Source organism: Salvia hispanica, chromosome 5 (genome assembly GCF_029641045.1).
Source record: "Salvia hispanica isolate PSC_SH4W2 chromosome 5, Shi_PSC_v1, whole genome shotgun sequence".
NCBI lineage: Eukaryota > Viridiplantae > Streptophyta > Magnoliopsida > Lamiales > Lamiaceae > Salvia > Salvia hispanica.
The window spans coordinates 36390957-36411345 of record NC_142696.1 but is presented as its reverse complement, the minus strand read 5'-3'; the positions used below and the strand labels follow the sequence as shown (position 1 = coordinate 36411345).

The following is a 20389-nucleotide window of genomic DNA, read 5'->3' as shown; positions in this document are numbered from 1 at the left end:
TAATAAATGAATCACATAATTTGTGAGATGGTTTGATATCCTTTGAAGCACCTAAGTCATTCCGGCAAGCCGATCAAATGGTTGCGCGATTCGGCAGTGGTTGCAGTGAATTGCAGGCCAGCCGCCTCCATCTCTCACTTCTCAAACACTCCTTCCAAGTCGTCGACGGTCACCCACCGATCTCATCCTTAACTACACTTGTGTCTTGTGCATGATGGTTTATGTGAATAGATGAAATTGCAAAGCTTTTCCCAAACCTCTTCGCCCACCCATCAGCATTGCTCCTGCCTAGCCAGCTGCTTCTGATCCAACCTTAAAAATCGCTCTTCTTCTTTCTGGACTTAATGTCATTTCTGAACTTTTTGGTCAGTCCCTTTTCTACTTAAATGTTCCTGGCTACTTATGCTTAATTTTATGTTTTTGAAACTACAGATTATTTGGAGGAAAGAGCAAAAGGTAGCACGTTGAATGGTTTTCGCGGCGGCCCTGCAGGAATCATGAATAGTAAATATGTTTTCTTGACATCCGACTTTGTTCGTCCTTACAGAAACCAAGACAGACTCCTACTCATGCCTTTTTTCTGTTTGATTACTGTTTTAATCTTTAAATGATTAATCACTTCATAAACATATTAAGGTATCAAAACATCCTATGCTTTTGGTTGGAACATCTTCTTTGTATCCATTCCTCCTCTTCTTTCTGGTCTTGCTACTGTTATATTGTTTCCAACTATTCTTGCTTTTACTTTCTTTTGTTAACAGGGTGGCTTTGACATGATCTGCAGTGAGTGGAAGGGACAAGATAGAGACCCATGAACAAGTAGCTCATAGCTATTCCATCATTCGAATTTCTGTTGCTTCGTATGAATTATTTGCTTAAACAGACATGTATGTATATTGTGTGTTTTTCAGTAGCTTGATTTGGACGGACTTGTTGTCATAGGAGGAGATGATTCAAATACCAATGCATGTCTTCTTGCTGAGAATTTCAGGTAAGATTTCTGCCTTTTTTTCATCTGTTTTTTTGTTACTTACATCTGATGAACTATTTCAGGGAAAAGAAGATGAAAACACGAGTCATCGGATGCCCCAAGACAATTGATGGTGACCTGAAATGCAAGGAAGTTCCTACAAGTTTCGGATTTGATACAGCATGCAAGGTGATCTTATCTTGCATATGGCTATGTTTTTTTTCACTCCTTTCCTCTTTAGCCACAATCACCTGGGAGACTTATCTGTATATTTACTTTGGATTCAGATATATTCAGAAATGATTGGGAATGTTATGGTAGATGCTCGTTCAACTGGGAAATATTATCATTGTAAGTGTGGAATTAGTCATTCTTGTTTATATTTATATTCTTTTTGTTATTTCTCATTTTTCACTCAAGGCTCATTGATTCTTTATCCGTGCAGTTATTTCTCATTTTTCACTGAAGGCTTAATTGATTTCATCCCTGAGGTTTATGTGCAACTACAATAAGTTTTACATGCTGCATTACCTCATTTGGTTTTCAATCATCAAGTTCTGAACAGCCCTTGACATTATAGTTCTTGCAATTTCACAGATTCAACAACTGATCTCCGAACTTAATGAAATCCTAGCTAATGATGTTGTTGATGGAGATGGAATGTGGAAGAAGAAACTCGGTAGCAAATCTCTCCAGCTCTTTGAACTTCTACCACAAGCAATTCAAGCACAATTGCTACTCGAAAGAGATCCTCATGGAAACGTGCAGGTAACCAACCGTGTTAGACTTTTGTTTTATCCTACAATGAGAAAGTGACTGTATGACTTTCATTTCACATTATCTAGGTTGCTAAGATAGAGACAGAAAAAATGCTCATTGAAATGGTGGAAACAGAATTAGAATTTAGAAGGAAGCAATGTGTATACAAAAACGACTTCAGAGGACGATCTCATTTTCTCGGGTAGCCAGAAAACTCGTGCTAGTAGATTCATGTCCTCCCTTTGTCATGGTATTCAGAAGTAAAAATAAGTTACAAATTCTTTTCCCGATACGAAGGTAGATGTGGTTTACCTTCGAATTTTGATGCCAACTACTGCTATGCATTGGGTTATGCTGCTGGGGCTCTCCTTCATTCTGGGAAGACTGGCCTCATTTCCTCTGTTTGTGCCTTCTTCTACATAAACCTCACGTTTGAATCTGTCTATATATACATTGGTTGAATTCCTTGTGTATGGCTCAGGTGGGAAACTTGACTGCACCGGTCGAGAAATGGACTGTAGGTGGTACAGCACTGACATCTCTTATGGATGTTGAAAGAAGACATGGTTTGTTCTATCCTAATAAAACGAATGGCTTGCTAAAGCTTGGTTATTTTATGATCTGAAGGGCTTCTCTGTCTCTCTCTTTCAACAGGAAAGTTCAAGCCTGTCATCAAGAAGGCAATGGTGGAACTTGAAGGTAACATTCATCATCATGTTCCATGCTCTGTTTTTCTTGAGTAAACAAAAAATTAACCACATCTGTTGTGTACAATTAGGCGCTCCTTTCAAAAAGTTTGCATCGATGCGTGAAGAATGGGCTCTCAACAATCACTACTGCAATCCAGGTAAATCGAGTTACAACGACATATAGCTCACTCTCTTCTCATCTTGGGCCGCGTCGCAGAAAATTAAAGAGTTATTACTGTCTGGTTGCAGGTCCACTTCAGTTTCAGGGTCCAACATCAAATGTCACAAACCACACTCTGATGCTGGAACTTGATGCCTATGCTTAAACTAATGCAATTAGGCATAATACCCTTTATTTTGTTTTCATATTCTAGATTTTTCATGAGTAAAGACTTTATGAAATTCTGCATATTTGAAGGATGTTTTGTTACTCAACAGCTCCTCACAACTATATGATTTATTGAGAAGCTAGGTGCAGAGGTTACACAAAGTAATACACCAAAGGCACAAGCTGTAATTTAGACCTGAAAACACCTCTGCTACTACCACTCTCACCTATACATTCCATTCCTCTACATCTCATCGCCACAACACAGGTACGGAAATGAAACTAACAAGACATACCGAAGCCGGATCATACGCTGCTGCAAACACGGTATTAGCTTTCAACGTCCAACAAATATGTGCAAGACCTAACAGGGACGTGATGGATGCCCCTTTATCGAGCAAATGTGGTACCCACAGTTATAGAACGAGCTTCAAGCCTTCTGAAATGCACGGGAGGACACTCCATGCAGAAGCCTTACGAATCCCAAGAAACTGAGCTTCCCATCTGAGTGCCTAATCCAATCTTGCAGAACTACATGGACTGGAACAGATGGACTTAGTCCAAGCTCCTGTCAAAGAAAGCAAAGTCGAGGTAAGAAATTTCTATCAGGCGAGGCATAAAAGAGAGAGAGAGAGAGAGAGAGAGAGAGAGAGAGAGAGAGGCATACAGAAGCTAGCTCTTCTATCATAATGGGCCTGTTCCCATCCTTCTCAAAGAATTCATACGCGTTGCGTGCATGTTGCTCCCAGCTAGCTATTCCTTCCAGTTGATGCACGCTTACTGCTGCAGCGCAGAATTCTTCAAAATCAAACTTTCTGTACTGAAGAGAACTCACCTGCATGAAACAAGAACATCAATTTTTGCAAGAAGAAAACCATGAGGTTCATTAGTTAAACTCTCAACTGAAAGGGACACTTACCACAGTAACATATTCAAGAACACGTGAATCCTTCACTGCATCAGTCGAATTCTTTACCATGGCCTGCAGTCGAGGTGGTTGTAAGATAAACTAGAAAAAGCATAAAGTTGGTGTACACACACACACACACACGCACGGAGGGAGGTGAGAGAGAGATTGCTGACCGATTTGAAATTCTGTAAGGAAACAAATCCGCTTTTACTTGGACCTAATAATGTAAACTGTTCTCGAAGATACGCTAGTTGAGGAATCGTCAAAGTTCTTGCAAGAGCCTGTCGTGATTGAAGAAAGAAACACATTATTTCAAAGGGGAAAGCAGAGAAACATCATTCAGAGAAGCATCGTGTATCCAAGATATACATACCCCTAAAGCTGCCTTTCTCAACGAAGAAGAGCATATATAAGCTTTTACAAGCCTATAAATGATCATATCAAGAGGAATTTTCACGTCCTGATGACCAGCAAGCCATGGATGACCTACAGAGGAGAACAGGATTAGCGTAATGAATGAAGAAATCGTGTAAGTTGAGACACTTCCAACACGACCTAACATATCATACCAATAAGAATGAGAATTAAAATAAATCAATCATAATTCTAAAAATAATTTAACCGAGCAACTTACTAAGAGCCTGAGCTGCAGTTAGCCTTTTACGATAGTCCTTGTTCAATAATTGTTTCACAAAATCTATGGCATCAGGAGACAAATTTGGCCACGGATCTTCCTCAAAACTAGGGTCAGCTTTTAGAACAGCCCGGAAGATTCCAGATTCTGTCCTCGCCCAGAAGGGTCTGCTTCCACAAAGAAGAATGTAAGCAATCACACCAATGCTCCACATGTCGGCCTCTGTTCCGTAAGATCTATGCAAGACTTCAGGTGCCACATAATAAGCACTTCCAACAATATCGTTCAGTCTTTCATCTGTCAAAATCAAAATATACACCCATCAGATTCAACTGCACTTTAGCAATGAGAAGGGGAAGTGTATAGCAAAGGCTCGACCTGGCTTTACATAATCAGAGAGTCCAAAGTCAATGGCCTTCAAAGAGGAGCGTTCATCTTTGGAGACGAAGAGAAAATTCTGAGGTAATTCAAGAAATGTAAGCCAATAAGCTAAAAGAATGTTACCCCTTAAGCAAAAAACAAGGGACGAAGTTTAGTTGGAGACATCAAGATGTACCTCAGGCTTTAGGTCCCGATGAACCACACCTTGGAGATGACAATATGCAACAACATTTAAAATCTGTACCATCACATCTTTTGCGTCTTCTTCCGCATATTTTCCACCCCTGGAGCAACAAACAAAAAGTCACTAAAAAGGAGATGAAGCGCAGGAGATCTTTCACTAAAGAAAAGGAGGGTAAATGGATAAGTATACCTAGAAAGTATGCGATCTAGAAGCTCTCCTCCTCTGCACAACCTGTTAAAGTAATGGGAAAAATGCACACCATCATACAACTCATTATCATTCAGAACTCATTATCATTCAGAGGGGATTTAGACGTGTATCCCCTATCGAGGTCCAAAGATTGCATTTTGTACTTATATTGAATCAACGCATACCAGAGAGCTGAAAGATTAGATAATAAGAAATGCACTAAAATGACTGGTAGGGCAGAAAGGATCCGAAGTCCAAACTTACTCCATCACTATATAGACACTGTCTTCATCCTCGTAGGCCTCATAGAACTGCACTAAGTTCTTGTGCCCCGTCAAGGCACGTAGTATCTTTACTTCTCGTCTAACATCTTCGATAGCAATTGCTGTAGTCATCTGCACATAATAAGTCATTTAGTTTCCCCCTTTTTTGTATAGCCATGTTCCATATATCAAATCGCACGCCTTTAAAGCACAAAAAAAACAATCAAAAGCAAAACCATGCATATCCTGAAATCCCATGAGCACGTTACACTACTTCATGACACGAATGCACTGATGAGTAGTTGAGAGAGCCAACAAACAAGGGTCCATGAAATAAGATGATAAACATCGTAATTTTAGCAGGTAAAATAGAAGTCATTAATCAAATCACTACAAATCATGCATTACACAACACGGTCCATCATATCCTATCGAGCATTGATCCCAGAAACAGCAAACACTGTGAGATCATCAACCCATTCAACTACATCGTGCAGTCTACATAAGCTCCACAACTCACATACAGAGAAGATGCAAGAAAAACATAAACAATGCACAACACATAGACAAAATTGCAGAAAACAAGAGCAACAACACATTCATTATCCAGTAAAAGCAACAACACTTCCAAACATCAAATTGCCATTTATGAAACACCACTAAAACTATCAAAAACCACAACAGAGACAAATTCACAACAATCACCCCACAACTAAAACACATATATAAAACACATATATATACAGCAACAATAACAACCTTCAACTTCGGGATAATCTTAACGGCCACATCCTGCCCTCTCAAACCCCCCTTCTTCCCTCTAGCAGCGCAAGCGAAACCAAAGTGGCCCCTACCAACCTCCTCCTCCATCTCAAAATGACTATAGAAACTCTTCGAGTACCCAAAATTCTTATCCAACCCAACAATCTCACACTCACTCCCTTCAGGTATGGTGGCCTCATTGGGCTTCACAGAGCCGTGCCTCCTCGCTAGCAACGCCTTGATGTGCTTCGCCGGCGACGGCGGCGGAAACGGCCGCTTGAAAAATCGGAGAGGGGTCGAAGTAACACTGCTGGAATTAGCAGGGGAGTTCTTGAATAAACTAGGCAGAGGGCTAGGGCTATAAAATGGGAATTTGGGGGTTTTCCCAGTTGAATTGAGTGCGTGCTCATTGTTCTCACCTTGGATTATCGAATTTCCAGAGAGATTTTCTGGGGATTCAATGGGTTTCCCATGACAAAGTCCCATGGAATCAAGAACAACGAAGATTCAAGAGAACAGTTTGGAGGAAGTCCCAAGGGCTAATCCACAAAGGCTTAGTTTAAAGCTTGATCAAGACAACCCCAGATAGAATTTACCGCAGAATTTGCCAGTGGAAATGGAATCCCACGGCAAATCCAACAAGGGACAAAAAACCAAAGGCCCAGAAATTGGGGGGAAATAAATATAAAAAATTAAATCTTGTCAGATGACGAAAGGGGATGAGTATTTTGCAGTGATCAATGCCGGAAAAGATTTTAAGCTAAAGCAAAAAAAAAATGAAATGTGATCAGCAGGAGGAAATGGGTAGAAATAGAAGCTAGGAAATCAGCTGAAAGCAGAGAAAAAGATTGAAACTTGGAATAAAAAATGGATTAAAACATAAATAGAATAGCAGAAAGAAGAAGGGTGAGGAAATGGGAGTCAGAAAAAGAGCACTAAAGCGAGAAGAAAAGATGCCTGCCTCAGGCAACAAGAAAAGAGCACAAACCCTCTCTCTCTTCCAACTGGTTTTTCAATTTTTCTTCTTTTCTTCTTTTCTTTTCACCTTTTCCTATTTAATTCGTTTTCCCACTGATATTATGCCAAGAATTTCACTTTTTTTTCTGCGATTTTTGTTGGGTGGTATGTGAAGGATACATCATTTTTTAGAGGGCCTCTTATTAATTGCAAGAGAGTGATAATGTGGTGGGGTTAGGGTTTGGATCATTCCAGCCTGTCTTCATCGAGAGAGATAGAGTATAAACATCCGAATACAACTAAGTAAAATTATCCTTTTATAATTAATCTCTTGTAGATAGATCTTTGACTGGCTTTTTGGTATTTGATCAACGCATTCAATTTTCAAACATCTTAATTAGGTACATATTCTTGAAAACCAGCAAATCATACTCCTGTCATTAGTGCTAAATTTCCAACTTTTTATAGTATGTATAATAGAGAGAAAGGTATGTTCACCCCTGTTTGGTTTATAGCGTATGATAGTATCTTATTTTGTGATGTTAGCTCATATAACATGAAAAAGTACCCATTCTTTAATCTTAAAATTCCAATTTTGACCTTGCTTAACCCTAAAACGATGGAGCTTTGTAAAACTCACTCTCCCTCGTTTAAATGTCGTCCTTTTCCTTCCGTCCCACACACAGCTAGAAAAATTGAAGCTGGTCTTAGTCCATCGTCATGGAGGGGCTCGTAGTCCACTTGGTCTTCATTTCTATTTGTTCCGAAACTTTTTCGAGCATTCGAACTATTTTGGATCCAACAAGCATGAAACAGAAAAAAATAATGCTACTAACATGATTAAACAAAAATGATACTCATGAATAGAAAAATGATACTAATACGATTAAACAAAAATGATACTCATGAATAATATATACTTGTATTAGGAACATAATATATTACCTCCGTCCCACGATAGGAGTCACATTTGGTGTAAGCACGAGCTTTAAGAAATGTAAAGAATAATTAATTGGAAAAGTTAGTGGAATATAAGGTCTACTTTTTTTACATTGGTTTTATAATATAATGTAAGTGAAATGAGTTAGTAGAATGTGAGACCTATTTATCACTTCTTGTAAATATGAAATCTGACGCTTATTGTAGAATGAATCGAAATGACAAAATGTGACTCTTATTGTGAAATTAAGGGAGTAACATTTTAAAAGGCACATATCTTAACCTACTCTTTTTCTTTTGATGTAATACAAAGTTTGTTAATTTGCATCTTTTTATGTAATACAAAGTTTGTTAATTTGCAGCTTTCTCCAAATTAATGTTTGTGACATATGACAAACTATATATTATATACAACTCAAAAATGTTCCAATAGTTCTAATACTAAAATCAAACGATCGTTTTAGTTGTTTTTTTGTTATAATACTAAAAAATTTAAAATAAAGCCGACGTATTGTCAACAATAATATGGGAAAAATTTATGGACTTTACAATGTCTAAATTGAAAATGCCCAATTCGTGCACCAAACACAAATAAACAAATGCAAAATAACACAATCATTCTTCACTAGCCGAGAGAATTTGGCAATACTAAAATGACAGAATTTTCAATTGGAATTAATTGACCGTGCACATGAAGATCAAAATTTTTATTGATTTTATAATGAAAAAACTAAGCATAAACAATTAAATGTGACTAAAATAAACAGCTTGACTGCACCAATAATTATTCACGAATTATTAAGACATGCAATATCATTGCTTCTCTCAGAGCATTCCCAATGGAGGTGGCGAATTCTCGGCGATAAATCGCCGGTTATCGCCGAATTATCGCCGGCCATTGTGGCGAAGTCGGCGATAATTCGGCGATAATGTTGCCGTTGCTTCGCCGAGTGGCGTTCTAACGCCGGATTATCGCCGAGCGATCGCCGGCCACTGTGGCGACGCTCGGCGATAATCGGCGATAATTAAAATTTTTTTTTTTTTTTTTTGAACCCAACGGCTATTTTACATTCCACCCCTATAAATATTTCCTCCACTTCCTCCATTCATCACCCACAATCTTCATTCTCTCCATTTTCAATCTCTTCTCCCAATCTTCAATTTTCATCAAAATTATGAGCTTTTGGAAGAAAAGTTCCCGATCGGGTAAGGATAAGGGTAAGGGGAAAGAGTCGAGTTCACAAATTCCCAACACGGATGAAGCAAACGAGCAGTGGATGCAGTCGTTGTTGGCGATGGGTTCTCCTCCCGGCCAACTTCCATACGGGGGTCCGTCTCCTTTGCAGACTCCTCCGGCGCGGAGACTTTCTCCGTACTTCAACTCTGCCGGCAGAATGCCCTTTCCAGCCGACGATGTGTATCGGCCCCAGTTCGACACCCCCGGATCAACCCCAGGCGACCAAGAATCTCAGGCCGCGACACTGAGCGCGGAGGACTTCGAGGTGGAAGAAACGCCCACCGAGCCGCCTTCTAGGAGCGGGAGGGGGAAGGCGCCGGCGTCGTCGGCTGCGACTGATACGGGTTCCGATGAGAGGCCGAAGCGGGTAAGGACTACTTACACTCTGCAAGAGTCCGAGCTGATAGCCGACTGCTGGGCGGACACGTCACAGGACGCGGAGCGCAGCAACTACCAGACTGAGATCATATTCTGGGAGCGGATTGCCGCGAAGTACAGGAGCCACAAGACTGCCTCAATGAAGGACCATGGCAGCGAGGCGATCCGTCGGCATTGGGAGCGCCTCATGAGGGACTGCGGGCACTTCAACGGTATTTATTCTAACTTGATGACTCACATGACGAGTGGCCAGAACGAGCACATGGTCCGAGATGAGGCCATCCGGATGTATAGTAGCCAGTACTTGTCGACGAAGGGCTTCAAGTATTGGAACATCTACGATAAGCTGAAGGATCTCCCCAAATTCCGGACGGGAATGCACGACGCGCTGCACGGGAAATCGGTGCGCTCGCGACTTAGCGTTTCGGAGAGCGAGGGGAGCGCGGCCCACATCGACTTGAGTGGGGATGGTCCGCACGAGCGCCCGGAGGGAGTGAAGAAGGCGAAGGGGAGGCGGAAGGGGAAGGGCGCAACGTCGGAAGTCGCGTCGGAATCCGTCATCGACTTAGAAAAAGCCACTTATTCGAGCAATGTCGCCAATCTGACCCAGATGTACACGCTGTACTTCACCGGCGGCGGGACCCCTGAAGAAAAGGCGGCCCTCTGGAAATGCATCCAACACCTGCAGAGTACGCTGGGGCTCGATCCCGACGCCCCTCCGGCCCCTCCGTCTTAGATTTTTTTTTTTTAAATCTTTGTTTATTTGCGTTTTTTATTTGTAGTTTTTTTTTTCTCGTTGTATTATATTTTCCAATGATTAATACAACGATGAATTGTTCATTATTAGTCTATTTATTAAATACATTTGTAGGGAAAATTAAATAATATAAAAAATAATGATGTAAAAATGAAATGTTGAGTTAGGGAGAAATAAGGGAGAAATAAGGGAGAAACCAATGTAGCACTTGGCTAAAAACTGGGGATAAATTTTGGTGCTGATGTGGCGCTGATGTGGCAGGAGTTAGGGAGAAATAAGGGAGTTTTTAGGGAACTCCATTGGGAGTGCTCTCATCCTACTGTTAATTCCTTCCATTATTATCAAGATTTATTTTTTTATTTAAGTTGGTGACCTATGATTAACTACCGTTATAGTTGTAATTAATTTAGTACAGTAATCATTAACAATTACTCCTACATTATATTAGGATATCGAAATAACACAAGCGCTGTATCTCTCAAGCATTATCATCCAATAGGTATATACAGGTGTCATCTACATTCATTTACGTCAAACTTAAAACTCATTTTTAAGTATATATCACATCAAACCGTAATTTTACTCCAACTATTTACACCAAATTCAAATCTTACACTAATTTTGAGTATATATGTCACAAAATTTTTATGGTAACTACAATACACATCCATATTTGGTGTTGTTTCGTAGAAAAACGCAAAAAAAGATTTGGATTTGTAGTATGATCGGAGAATTTTTCTACATAAAACATTAGATTTGATGTATGGTTGAAAATATTCTTAGTAAATATTTGTCTCGTGAATTAGAGCATCTCCAACCATTACACTAAACCCAAACCCATTTTAGTGTAAGAGCATCCGCAACGCTGCGCGATGCGGTCTCGGTCTCGTCTCGACGAGACGAGACAACGTTGCGGCTCCCGTCTCGTCTCGACGAGACGAGATGTCTCGACGCCCGACGCGTCCCGGCGAGGCAGGCCTCGAGCTGGCGAGACACGCGCCCGGCGCCACATGGCGCGCGCGGGCGGCTGGCGTGGCGTCGGATTTATGACGTCATAATTCAATTTTTTTTAAATCAGATTTTTCAAAAAAAAAAAAATTTAAAAAAATGGTAATATGACCGTTCAACGGTCATATTTTTAATTTTAATTTTTCTTTTATATTCTATATATACTCTTCTCTATTCTCCATTTTACACACAAACACACATCTATTTTCTCATCTCTCTTTCTTTCCTCTCTAATCACTTCTATAAAATCATTCCTTTATTTTTTTCTTCTCCCAAATTTAATCAATTATGGATCCATTTGAGCAAATGCGTCGAATAATGGAATAATCGTTAGAAGAAGATCGACGTAGGGAGGAGGAAGCCACCGCGCCTCCTAGGCGACGCCGGACATACATCCATCATAACCAGGAGGAAGCCGCCGCAAGGTTGGAACGTGATTACTTCAGTCCGAACCCGGTGTGGGGAGATATCTAATTCCGTCGCCGTTTCCGTATGTCACGCGCGCTATTTTTGCATATCGCGAGTACATTGGCGGCACGGGAAGAGTTCTTCAGAGAAGGGTTCGACGCTGTTGGCCGTCCTAGCCACACGACGCTCCATAATGTACTGCGGTGATCCGTCAGCTTGCTACTGGACAAACGGCGGATGCGTTCGACGAATACCTGCACGTCGGAGAATCCACTAGGAGACTTTGTTTGTTGAACTTCTGCAAAGGCGTCCGGGCAGCCTTCACCGCCGAATTTCTGAAGAAGCCAACCACCGCAGATTGTCAGTTTCTGCTCCGTCTTCACGAACAAGTGCACGGATTCCTCGGGATGCTCGGGAGTGTCGATTGCATGCATTGGCAATGGAAGAATTGCCCTGTGGCGTTGAGGGGGTCATACACGAGCGACCACAAAGGCACCCACCCCACCGTTATACTCGAGGCCGTCGCCGACTACCGGCTATGGATTTAGCATGCGTATTTCGGGGTCCCCGGCTCGAACAACGACGTCAACGTGCTCAACAACTCCGACCTCTTCGCTGAAGTTCTGAATGGTAAAGCGTCGGCCATCAACTTCATCGCTAACAATCGCCAGTATAAAATGGGGTACTATCTTGCCGACGACATCTATCCGAAGTGGCCAACCTTCGTGAAGACGTTCAACAGGCCTGCGGACGAAAATCAGTCTCTTTTTGCGCAGAAGCAAGAGTCTGCTCGCAAGAATGTGGAGAGAGCGTTCGGGGTTCTCCAAGCTCGATGGAACATTATCAAAGCCCCGGCTCGACAGTGGTTTATGGAGAATATGGTCGACATCATGTATACGTGCATAATCTTGCACAACATGATTGTCGCCGACGAAGGACCTGAGGCGGGAAATTGGTTCGACCCTGAAACCCCGGGAAGCTCAACCGTAAGTAGTCCGCCTCGAACGGGAGTGCATCCGTCTTTGCAAGAGCGGTTGTCTATTCGGGCAAGGACACGTGATTCTACCGCCCACGCCCAACTCCAGGAGGATCTAATGGAGCACATTTGGGCAAAATTTGGCAACCATTAGATGATCGTCACTAGAGAACTCCTTCTTCTGCTTCTTTGCCTCCATTTTTTTTATTTGAGTTTAAGTGTGCAATTTGTAATTTCTAGTTTTTTAATTATGTCTTTTTTATTTTTTTAGGTATTTAAATTGTAATTTTATTTTATTTATAATGAAGTGTGTTTTTTATTAATTGAATTTGTTGGAATTAAAAATAAAAAATGAAATTGAATGAATAGTTAAGAGATGGTTAAGAGATTGATGGATGCAGGTGTTGTCTCTTAGTTAAGAGATGAGCTGAAAAGTACAGTGGGACCCATGAATAGTGAAGAGATGAGACGGTTAAGAGACGGATAAGAGACAGCGTTGCGGATGGCCTAAATGTTACACTAAATATTGATTTTGTTCCAATCATTTACACTAAACTCAAACTCAAAAGAATATTCCTCACCCACTAACTTTTTATACTTTTCAATTATACCTATATATTTTATCTAAATTATACATTAACTCCATAACACTCTGTCAATATCTTAAAATAAATTAAATAATAGAATAAGATTTATTAACTAATATAACTAAATATGAAATCTATTATTGATTAAATAATAAATTACATAATCTATTATCTTTAATTATTAATATTTAACTATTTTTTGATATATTTAAGTAGCATATTTAGATTGAATAATATTAATGTACATATAGTTGTTATCTATCTAATAAAATTAGATTCTGTATTAATGTATGTATAGTTATTAATCAATCTAATAAAATAATTGTTTCCGTAGATTTATATGTACCTATTAGTTTATCTAATAAAATTGGATTTTGTATTTTGGAATAAAATAACGGCTCTCTTTGTTTAGTTCCAATTGTGTTAAATAATACTCCTATAATACTAATATGGGTCAGCCCACTATATTAAATTACTAATCAAATATTAATAAAATTAAATTAGGTTAATTTTTCACATGTTCTTCTTCTCCACTCCACGCCGTCTGCTTACGTAAGTTTTCCCATCTCTATATTTTAATTTCTCTCCCCTTCTCTTCTTCTATTTTGATAAATATGAATTGATTTAGACTTGAATGCAATAACTCAAACTTTAAAAAGTGTTTTTGGTATACATTTAGTGCAAACTTAAAGATATGTATTTTTTCTTAAAAAATCTATAATGGGATTGGTTTTGCAGTACCATTGAAAGTATTATTCTACTGCATTTTAGGTTTTGCAATACGGTTAGAGATGGGCTTATTTCATGAGTAATGTTTAATTGTTGAACCATAATTCAATTCTATCCATGACTAAAATGTAAATATTTAATAAATAATTTGATTATAATTATAATTTAATTAAACGTTAATTAGGGTGGCTGCACCGTGCGAACGAAGCCCTATATTAAAATTTGAAACATGGGTTAATACATATTTAAGGCACGATCACAAGGTACAAACGAAACGACTAAATTAGATTTAAGTTGAATAATTACATAGTCACAATTAGCAGTTTGTTTAGATAAAGTGTTGGTGGCCTATTTTCCATAAATGTCATTAAAACGCTATTAATATGATGACGACTAAGTTTGTTGCCTCTAACAACTAACCAAGCCATAAATTTCATAAAATTAATGTGCTTCAATAGCCTGCACATATTTGATTGGATTATTTATTTACAAAATTAACTAAAGTTACATGTGTAACTTCGAATTTTGTTGAGTACTTAATTAAGATTTATGTAACTAATCTCAAGATAATCATAATCACGAGTGTGTGGTGTGTTTTTTAAGCATTGTCATCTCGCATGGAGTAGATTATTTTATTTTACTTTGTACTTTACGACAAAATTATTTATAGATGATATTTGAAGAAAAGGAAAATACGAACAGAAAAAACAAATTGATCCATAATACATGCGAGTGTGTGTGTGAAAGTGTGTACCCATTGTCATTATCAATTTAACTTATCTATTTTGGGGTTACCTTATTTCTACGAAATCACTACTTCAAAATGATTACACCAGGATAGCAAGTCTTTTTACCTTTTCATATAAAATGTTGTATATCAATATATTATTAATCTTGGATTATATCTCTTAGCCTTGTTTTTTTAACAATATTAATTTTGAATAATTTTGGGTCAATTTAGATTTATGCAATTTTAAGTCACTGAAAACCTTTGTATACATATTATATCCGATCCCAATTTCTTAATTTGAATACAAGGTCATTTGAAAATTAAAAGTTCAAATATATTAGTATTTTCATCGTCTTATTATAAGTGGACTCATATTTGATTATATATCATTCCACTTGATTAATGGTTCATTTTAAAAATGTTGATTGGATTGATAAGAAGATTTGAATTCATGTTCTTCCATGGAACATTTGGAAGATTTGAAACAGAGTAATTTTTCAAGATTAGAAACTTAATTGGAAGATGGCAAAATAAGTAACGGATTGCAAACGGAAAGGCAACTATAGAATTTAAAGGGGCATTTAATTTACATGTAATTAAACTGGTAGTTGTAGTTTTAGTATTTTTCGTAGAATAGATCACATGCATGTACTTCGTAATATATGTGTATAAGTTTATCTCCAGAAAAAGTGAAAAATAATAAATCCACCCACATTCATTGAAAATTGACAAATGCTCACATGTGACATGCCTCATCCCAAATTTGATCATAGGGAGAGAATTTATTCCCATTATCTTTATTTGATTTTTCTGGATTCTTCTAACACCTTTCTTTCCATATTACTTTTAATGGCCAAATTTACTATAGTAGCTAGGATTCTCTAAGTTTTTTTGTTTTATTAAATATCATAATTATTTTCCTGTTAAAATATATATATTCAAATCCAATTCGGTAATTATCATATTATAATAATTTTCAGATCGATCGGTTGCTTACACGAAAAAGAAATTGGAGCTGGTGACAAATTGTTAATCAGTTTGCATACTTACTAATATAAAGGGCTTTAAAATAGATAGTGATTATGATTATTTCACACACATTTAGTAATCCCTTTTCTCTTAAGAAAAACCTGATTAAGACACTAAACAACTAATCGCATTTTATTAATCGCAAATTTTCTGCTTTCGAAGCAACTGAAGAATTAAGAAAAGCACAGTGCTTGGTCCTATTGGTTTTTCAATTTCCCTTTTTTGAAAGTCCCTATGCAATTAAATATATGAAATTGCTTAATTAAATCTCAATTGTGTCTTCACCACTATGTATTGACAAAATTCTTGAAATAAAAAAACAGGATCCAATAATCATGAGAATGATAAAATGTACAGGCCTCTTTTGGTCTGATAAAATAATTGTACAAGAATTTGCCACCCTTTTGTGGGCATAGTGGAGCTTTTATCAAAGGCGAAAAAAGAGAGAATTAATTCTTATTCTTTGATACCCTTCTCTCCTCCATATCTTTATTTCGAGGAATAAAGTTGGTTTTCAAAGACGAACAAATTTTTAAAAGAGTTCTAGATATATATTCCCTCATCTAAGTTTTTATGTGTCAACTATATATATGTTCTACTCCATCTTTTATGTATAAAAAGTGCATGTATTGTTTAATGAATATAAACAGCTTATCTATTTTAATGTGAAATATGGTAATACACATTTAGAAAAATATACTATTAACTTATTTTATATATTTATGTAATTACTAGAATATATTAATTCTAACACTTGTAATTAGGAGTATTTGATTTCATCTTCCATAACTCCATTAAAATTATTAGAATATATTGGTTCTGTTTTATTCTAAGTTACTAAACCATGAAGGAACATTTTTTTATAATTTGCTGTTATTAATTCCTATGGATATTAATTATTAAAATATACATAATAATTGATGAATGTGAATTAGAGAATTAGACCAAGGCGTACATATACTGATATACACACGGAATGAGTAGTTGTTGAGAATTAAAGAATTAGACCATCTTCACATGAACATGGGAGACAGTGGAATTGTGTTGTTTTGTTTGTTATTCAGCCAAATAATAAATATACATTATATAATTTTAGTGTTATTTATAACAGCTTTGAAGAAAAATTATAAGAATCCAATGACGATAGGAAACGCCAATCACGACGCATTTCTCAATCATGAATGTTAGTAGTAGTACTAATTATTTTTTGTTGATTGAGAATATGAATGTAGTGATTTGATTAGGTTGGGGAAAAGGCAACATTAATACTACTCCGTATAATTTATGAACTGAATTAAGTTCAATTTCAATTTCAAATCTCAGAATTTTATTTTTTTGAATTGAGGCACACAATAACAGTGTCGACTGATTGAAAAATCTCAGATTATGCAGGGAGAGGACACTTGCACACGAGTCACGACTTCATTACCTTAGATAGGTGAAGGAATGAATAAATCTTTGGATTCTATAAATATGGCACCATCTTTTCAGAATTCATCATAAAAAGAGTTAAAGACGTTAGGCTCTGAATTTTGCAGATTTGTATTAATTTTATTCTGTTTTCATATTTTTTTTCTTCAGAATAAAGTATATTTACTTTATTTTTATATTTGTAAATAATTGCGGAATAAAAATCAAACTTTTTCTTCATATATTGAAATAGTTATTCCTAAAGCTAACGCGTAAAAAGATAAATGGAAAAGACGGAAATATTTACTTGCTGATACAAAGAGTAAAATCAAGTAGGATTATGGAATAAAACAGCAATTATTAGTCTCTTAGAGATTAAACACTTTTACTTTTATTGAAGCATCATTGTAATATATTTGGTGACCCACCATTGCTGGTCTTCATTTAGTTCTGACAAATGGGCAAAAGTGACCGCAATTTTCGATTTTAATCATTGAAAATCATTTCCTTTTTATTCACATTAGAATATGACCAGCGTATAAGACCATCACATCGACTAATATTCTCTTAATTAATCATCATTTAAATTACCGAACCACGTGGAATTATGTTCTACTCTACTCAACAAGGATAAAAATAAAATACTAGTATCAAATTTTCTATTTTTCTCAATCATCATACTGCCAATTTTTGGATCAAATCGATGATTATGTGGCGATTGAAATTACCGACGGTGAACAAAATGTTCATTATTCAAAACGATGTGGTCTAGGGAAAGAGTTTGTGATTTCACTCATAGATTTTACTCAATTTTAGGATTTTCTCCAAATTTCATCATACAAATTTGATTTTGGAGATTTGGATTCCTTTTCACATTCTGGAAGAGGTCCTTGCCATATTTGGGGAATGGTCGTCAATTTGTGAAGGTGAGTATTAATAAATTTGACATCAGTATTTTTCAGTTTTTTGCTAAAAAACGAAAAAAGTTAAATTTAAAGCAACATATATTTAGATTCTCAAATAAAACAAATAGCCTTTTACATTTTTGAGGCCCAATAAAGATGGGTTAAAATTTTGGGCTATGATCCAGTTTTACGCGACCTTAGGGCTATTAAAGTTCCATACTACTTCTATAATTTACACGATTAAGAGATTCTATCCCGATAATTTGATTATGCATAGAGGTGAGGATTAGTATAATTTTATCATATTGCATTCAAATAGTACTTACTAAGCAAAACTTATAAGAAAAATTACATCATAAAACTTAATGTATACTATACGACAAGAGAATTATAAAGCCCATAATATTATAAACATGTAGAAAACCTATAAGGTCGATAATATCATGGAATTGAATTTGAAGTAATCATTTGTTTTGTTTGGTAAAAATGAAGTGATTGATGAAATTGAGCTCAAATGAATTGCACACGCATAATACATAGTGCGCATACACATATTATACACAAACTACACGCTTACTAAGTACTCACGAAACAAGAGCAAAGCCCCGTTAGTCCAAAGGGGCCCACAGTCTCCACCAATTTCAATGATTAGTAGTACTCCCTCCGTCCCATAAAAGTTGAGACAAAACTTTTGGGTACGGAGATTAAGAATTTATATTAAATAAATAGAAGAGATGAAAAAAGTAGGAAAAATAAGAGAGAGTAAAGTAAATGATGGAATAAAATAAAAGTGATTAGATGTTTTGTCTTTAATTAAAAAAGGAAATGGCTCAACTTTATTGGGACGGACTAAAAAGAAATACGACTCAATTTTTATGGGACGGACTAAAAAGAAATACGACTCAATTTTTATGGAACGGAGGGAGTAGTATATATTTTGTACATATAGTGAAATCCATACATATATAATGCAGCAGTTTTTTGGAACGACACGTGTCACAATTTTTGGCGGGAAAATGAGTGATATACTGCAGTTTGTGTATATATGAAAGCATATGTATTATCAGTATTATCGAGGAGATAGTGTGTAGCGTTCAAAAGTAATCTTTATCAGAAAAATAAGCCTGCAAAAGGCTGCTATCTGTATCAGTTGTCATGGGAGCTGGCGTGCCAATTCAGCTAAACATATCAAAAGTTCTGTAAAGTGTGTAGTAGTACTAATATTTAAATTTTAATTTTAATTTTAATTAAAAAAGCTCAAATGCGTAAACTTTTGTCTATAAATTGTTGGTGAGATGCAGTTTACAAAATCAGAATTTGTTTGCAGTGACGAAATACTCCAAGTTTCACATATAAAAAAATGTCATCATCAAATTCATAGTACACATTTCTCTCAATTGAGGGGATTTTTGTGTGGAGTGGGAATGGAAGAAGAGAGTGAGATAGATAGAGAGAGAGAGATGATACTTCTCTTTCAAGCTGATGCAAAGACCACCATCTTCTATACTTCCACACCACGGGTAAGAGTTGTTTGGTATTGTCTATGACAAGTTTGAAGAACAACATTCATGAATGAGTTTTTACTCATTCTTCTTTATCAAGAAGACCTTCCTTGGAGATCTGTAATGGAACACTTGATACTCTCGCTGAATTTTTATTAAACGTTTTTCGGATAGTTGATAAGAATTTCATTTCTCTTGAGCTTCGTAGTCGTCGCCGGTGATGAGCTCCTAAATCGAGACATGGGGAAGACTCGGGTCGAAGCTGTCGCAGATGGAGGTCTCGTGTTGGGCTTCGGCGGCGTGCAGCTTGGATTCGCTATAGCAGTCGATGATGATCGAGCGGAGGATTATGGTGACAGCTGACAATGAAGAAGCAAGCCATGGCCGCCAGAATTGCTTGGATGTTTGATCCATTTTGGAGATTGATTGAGTAGTCGGTTTATAATAATGTATATATAATTTTGTTATTATATACTCCCTTCTCTGTCTCATTAGAAATGCAACGTTTTCCTTTTTAGGTTGTCCCACTAAAAATGAAACGTTTCCTAAAATGGAAACATCACTTTCTCTACTTTTTTCTCTCTCTTTGTTAACTCACAAAACAACACTTGCATAAAATCCTGTGCCAGAAACCAAATGTTTCATATTTATTGGGACGGAGAGAGTACTTAAATGAGTACTAATATATTTGGATCTTTGTTTTTTAAAATATACTGTTTATTTTTTATTTAACTTAATTTTATTCAATTTCGCGCTCTATTGACTCAT

At 37.0% G+C, this 20389-nt stretch overlaps 2 protein-coding genes and 1 long non-coding RNA gene across 3 annotated transcripts; 2 read left to right on the top strand and 1 right to left on the bottom strand.

The window, feature by feature from the left end:
• The first annotated feature begins 77 nt into the window (after positions 1–77).
• On the top strand, positions 78–2848 carry LOC125189436 (pyrophosphate--fructose 6-phosphate 1-phosphotransferase subunit beta-like). Its single transcript, XM_089059233.1, has 12 exons — positions 78–168; positions 433–533; positions 915–991; positions 1054–1159; positions 1258–1461; positions 1568–1738; positions 1816–1931; positions 2001–2130; positions 2211–2295; positions 2384–2428; positions 2508–2576; positions 2668–2848. Exons 1-12 carry the CDS (start codon positions 78–80, stop codon positions 2742–2744), a joined length of 1272 nt encoding a protein of 423 aa, XP_088915359.1. The 3' UTR covers positions 2745–2848.
• Positions 2849–2857: 9 nt separating this feature from the next.
• CRK1 (CDPK-related kinase 1) lies at positions 2858–7159 on the bottom strand. Its single transcript, XM_048084441.2, has 11 exons — positions 6067–7159; positions 5309–5439; positions 5045–5086; positions 4847–4955; positions 4669–4747; positions 4291–4587; positions 4030–4142; positions 3830–3937; positions 3666–3728; positions 3414–3581; positions 2858–3314 (listed from the first exon to the last, which is right to left on the bottom strand). The coding sequence occupies exons 1-11, from the start codon at positions 6553–6555 to the stop codon at positions 3177–3179; spliced, it is 1737 nt and encodes a 578-aa protein (XP_047940398.1). The 5' UTR covers positions 6556–7159; the 3' UTR covers positions 2858–3176.
• A 12166-nt stretch (positions 7160–19325) lies between these two features.
• Positions 19326–20136, top strand: LOC125186033 (uncharacterized). The gene is made up of 2 exons (XR_007170351.2): positions 19326–19639; positions 19830–20136. It is a non-coding gene; the product is annotated as an uncharacterized LOC125186033 (long non-coding RNA).
• The last annotated feature ends 253 nt before the right edge of the window (positions 20137–20389 follow it).

Bases quoted from the DNA above. Each gene is read 5' to 3' on its own strand.
- LOC125189436 (XM_089059233.1), top strand. From the start codon at position 78: ATGGTTGCGCGATTCGGCAGTGGTTGCAGTGAATTGCAGGCCAGCCGC. The intron at 992-1,053 runs GTAAGATTTCTG...GAACTATTTCAG, and splicing joins CTTCTTGCTGAGAATTTCAG to GGAAAAGAAGATGAAAACAC. The intron at 1,739-1,815 runs GTAACCAACCGT...CACATTATCTAG, and splicing joins ATCCTCATGGAAACGTGCAG to GTTGCTAAGATAGAGACAGA.
- CRK1 (XM_048084441.2), bottom strand. From the start codon at position 6,555: ATGGGACTTTGTCATGGGAAACCCATTGAATCCCCAGAAAATCTCTCT. The intron at 4,143-4,290 runs GTAAGTTGCTCG...TCTCCTCTGTAG, and splicing joins AACTGCAGCTCAGGCTCTTA to GTCATCCATGGCTTGCTGGT. The intron at 3,315-3,413 runs GTATGCCTCTCT...TTTCTTTGACAG, and splicing joins TGATAGAAGAGCTAGCTTCT to GAGCTTGGACTAAGTCCATC.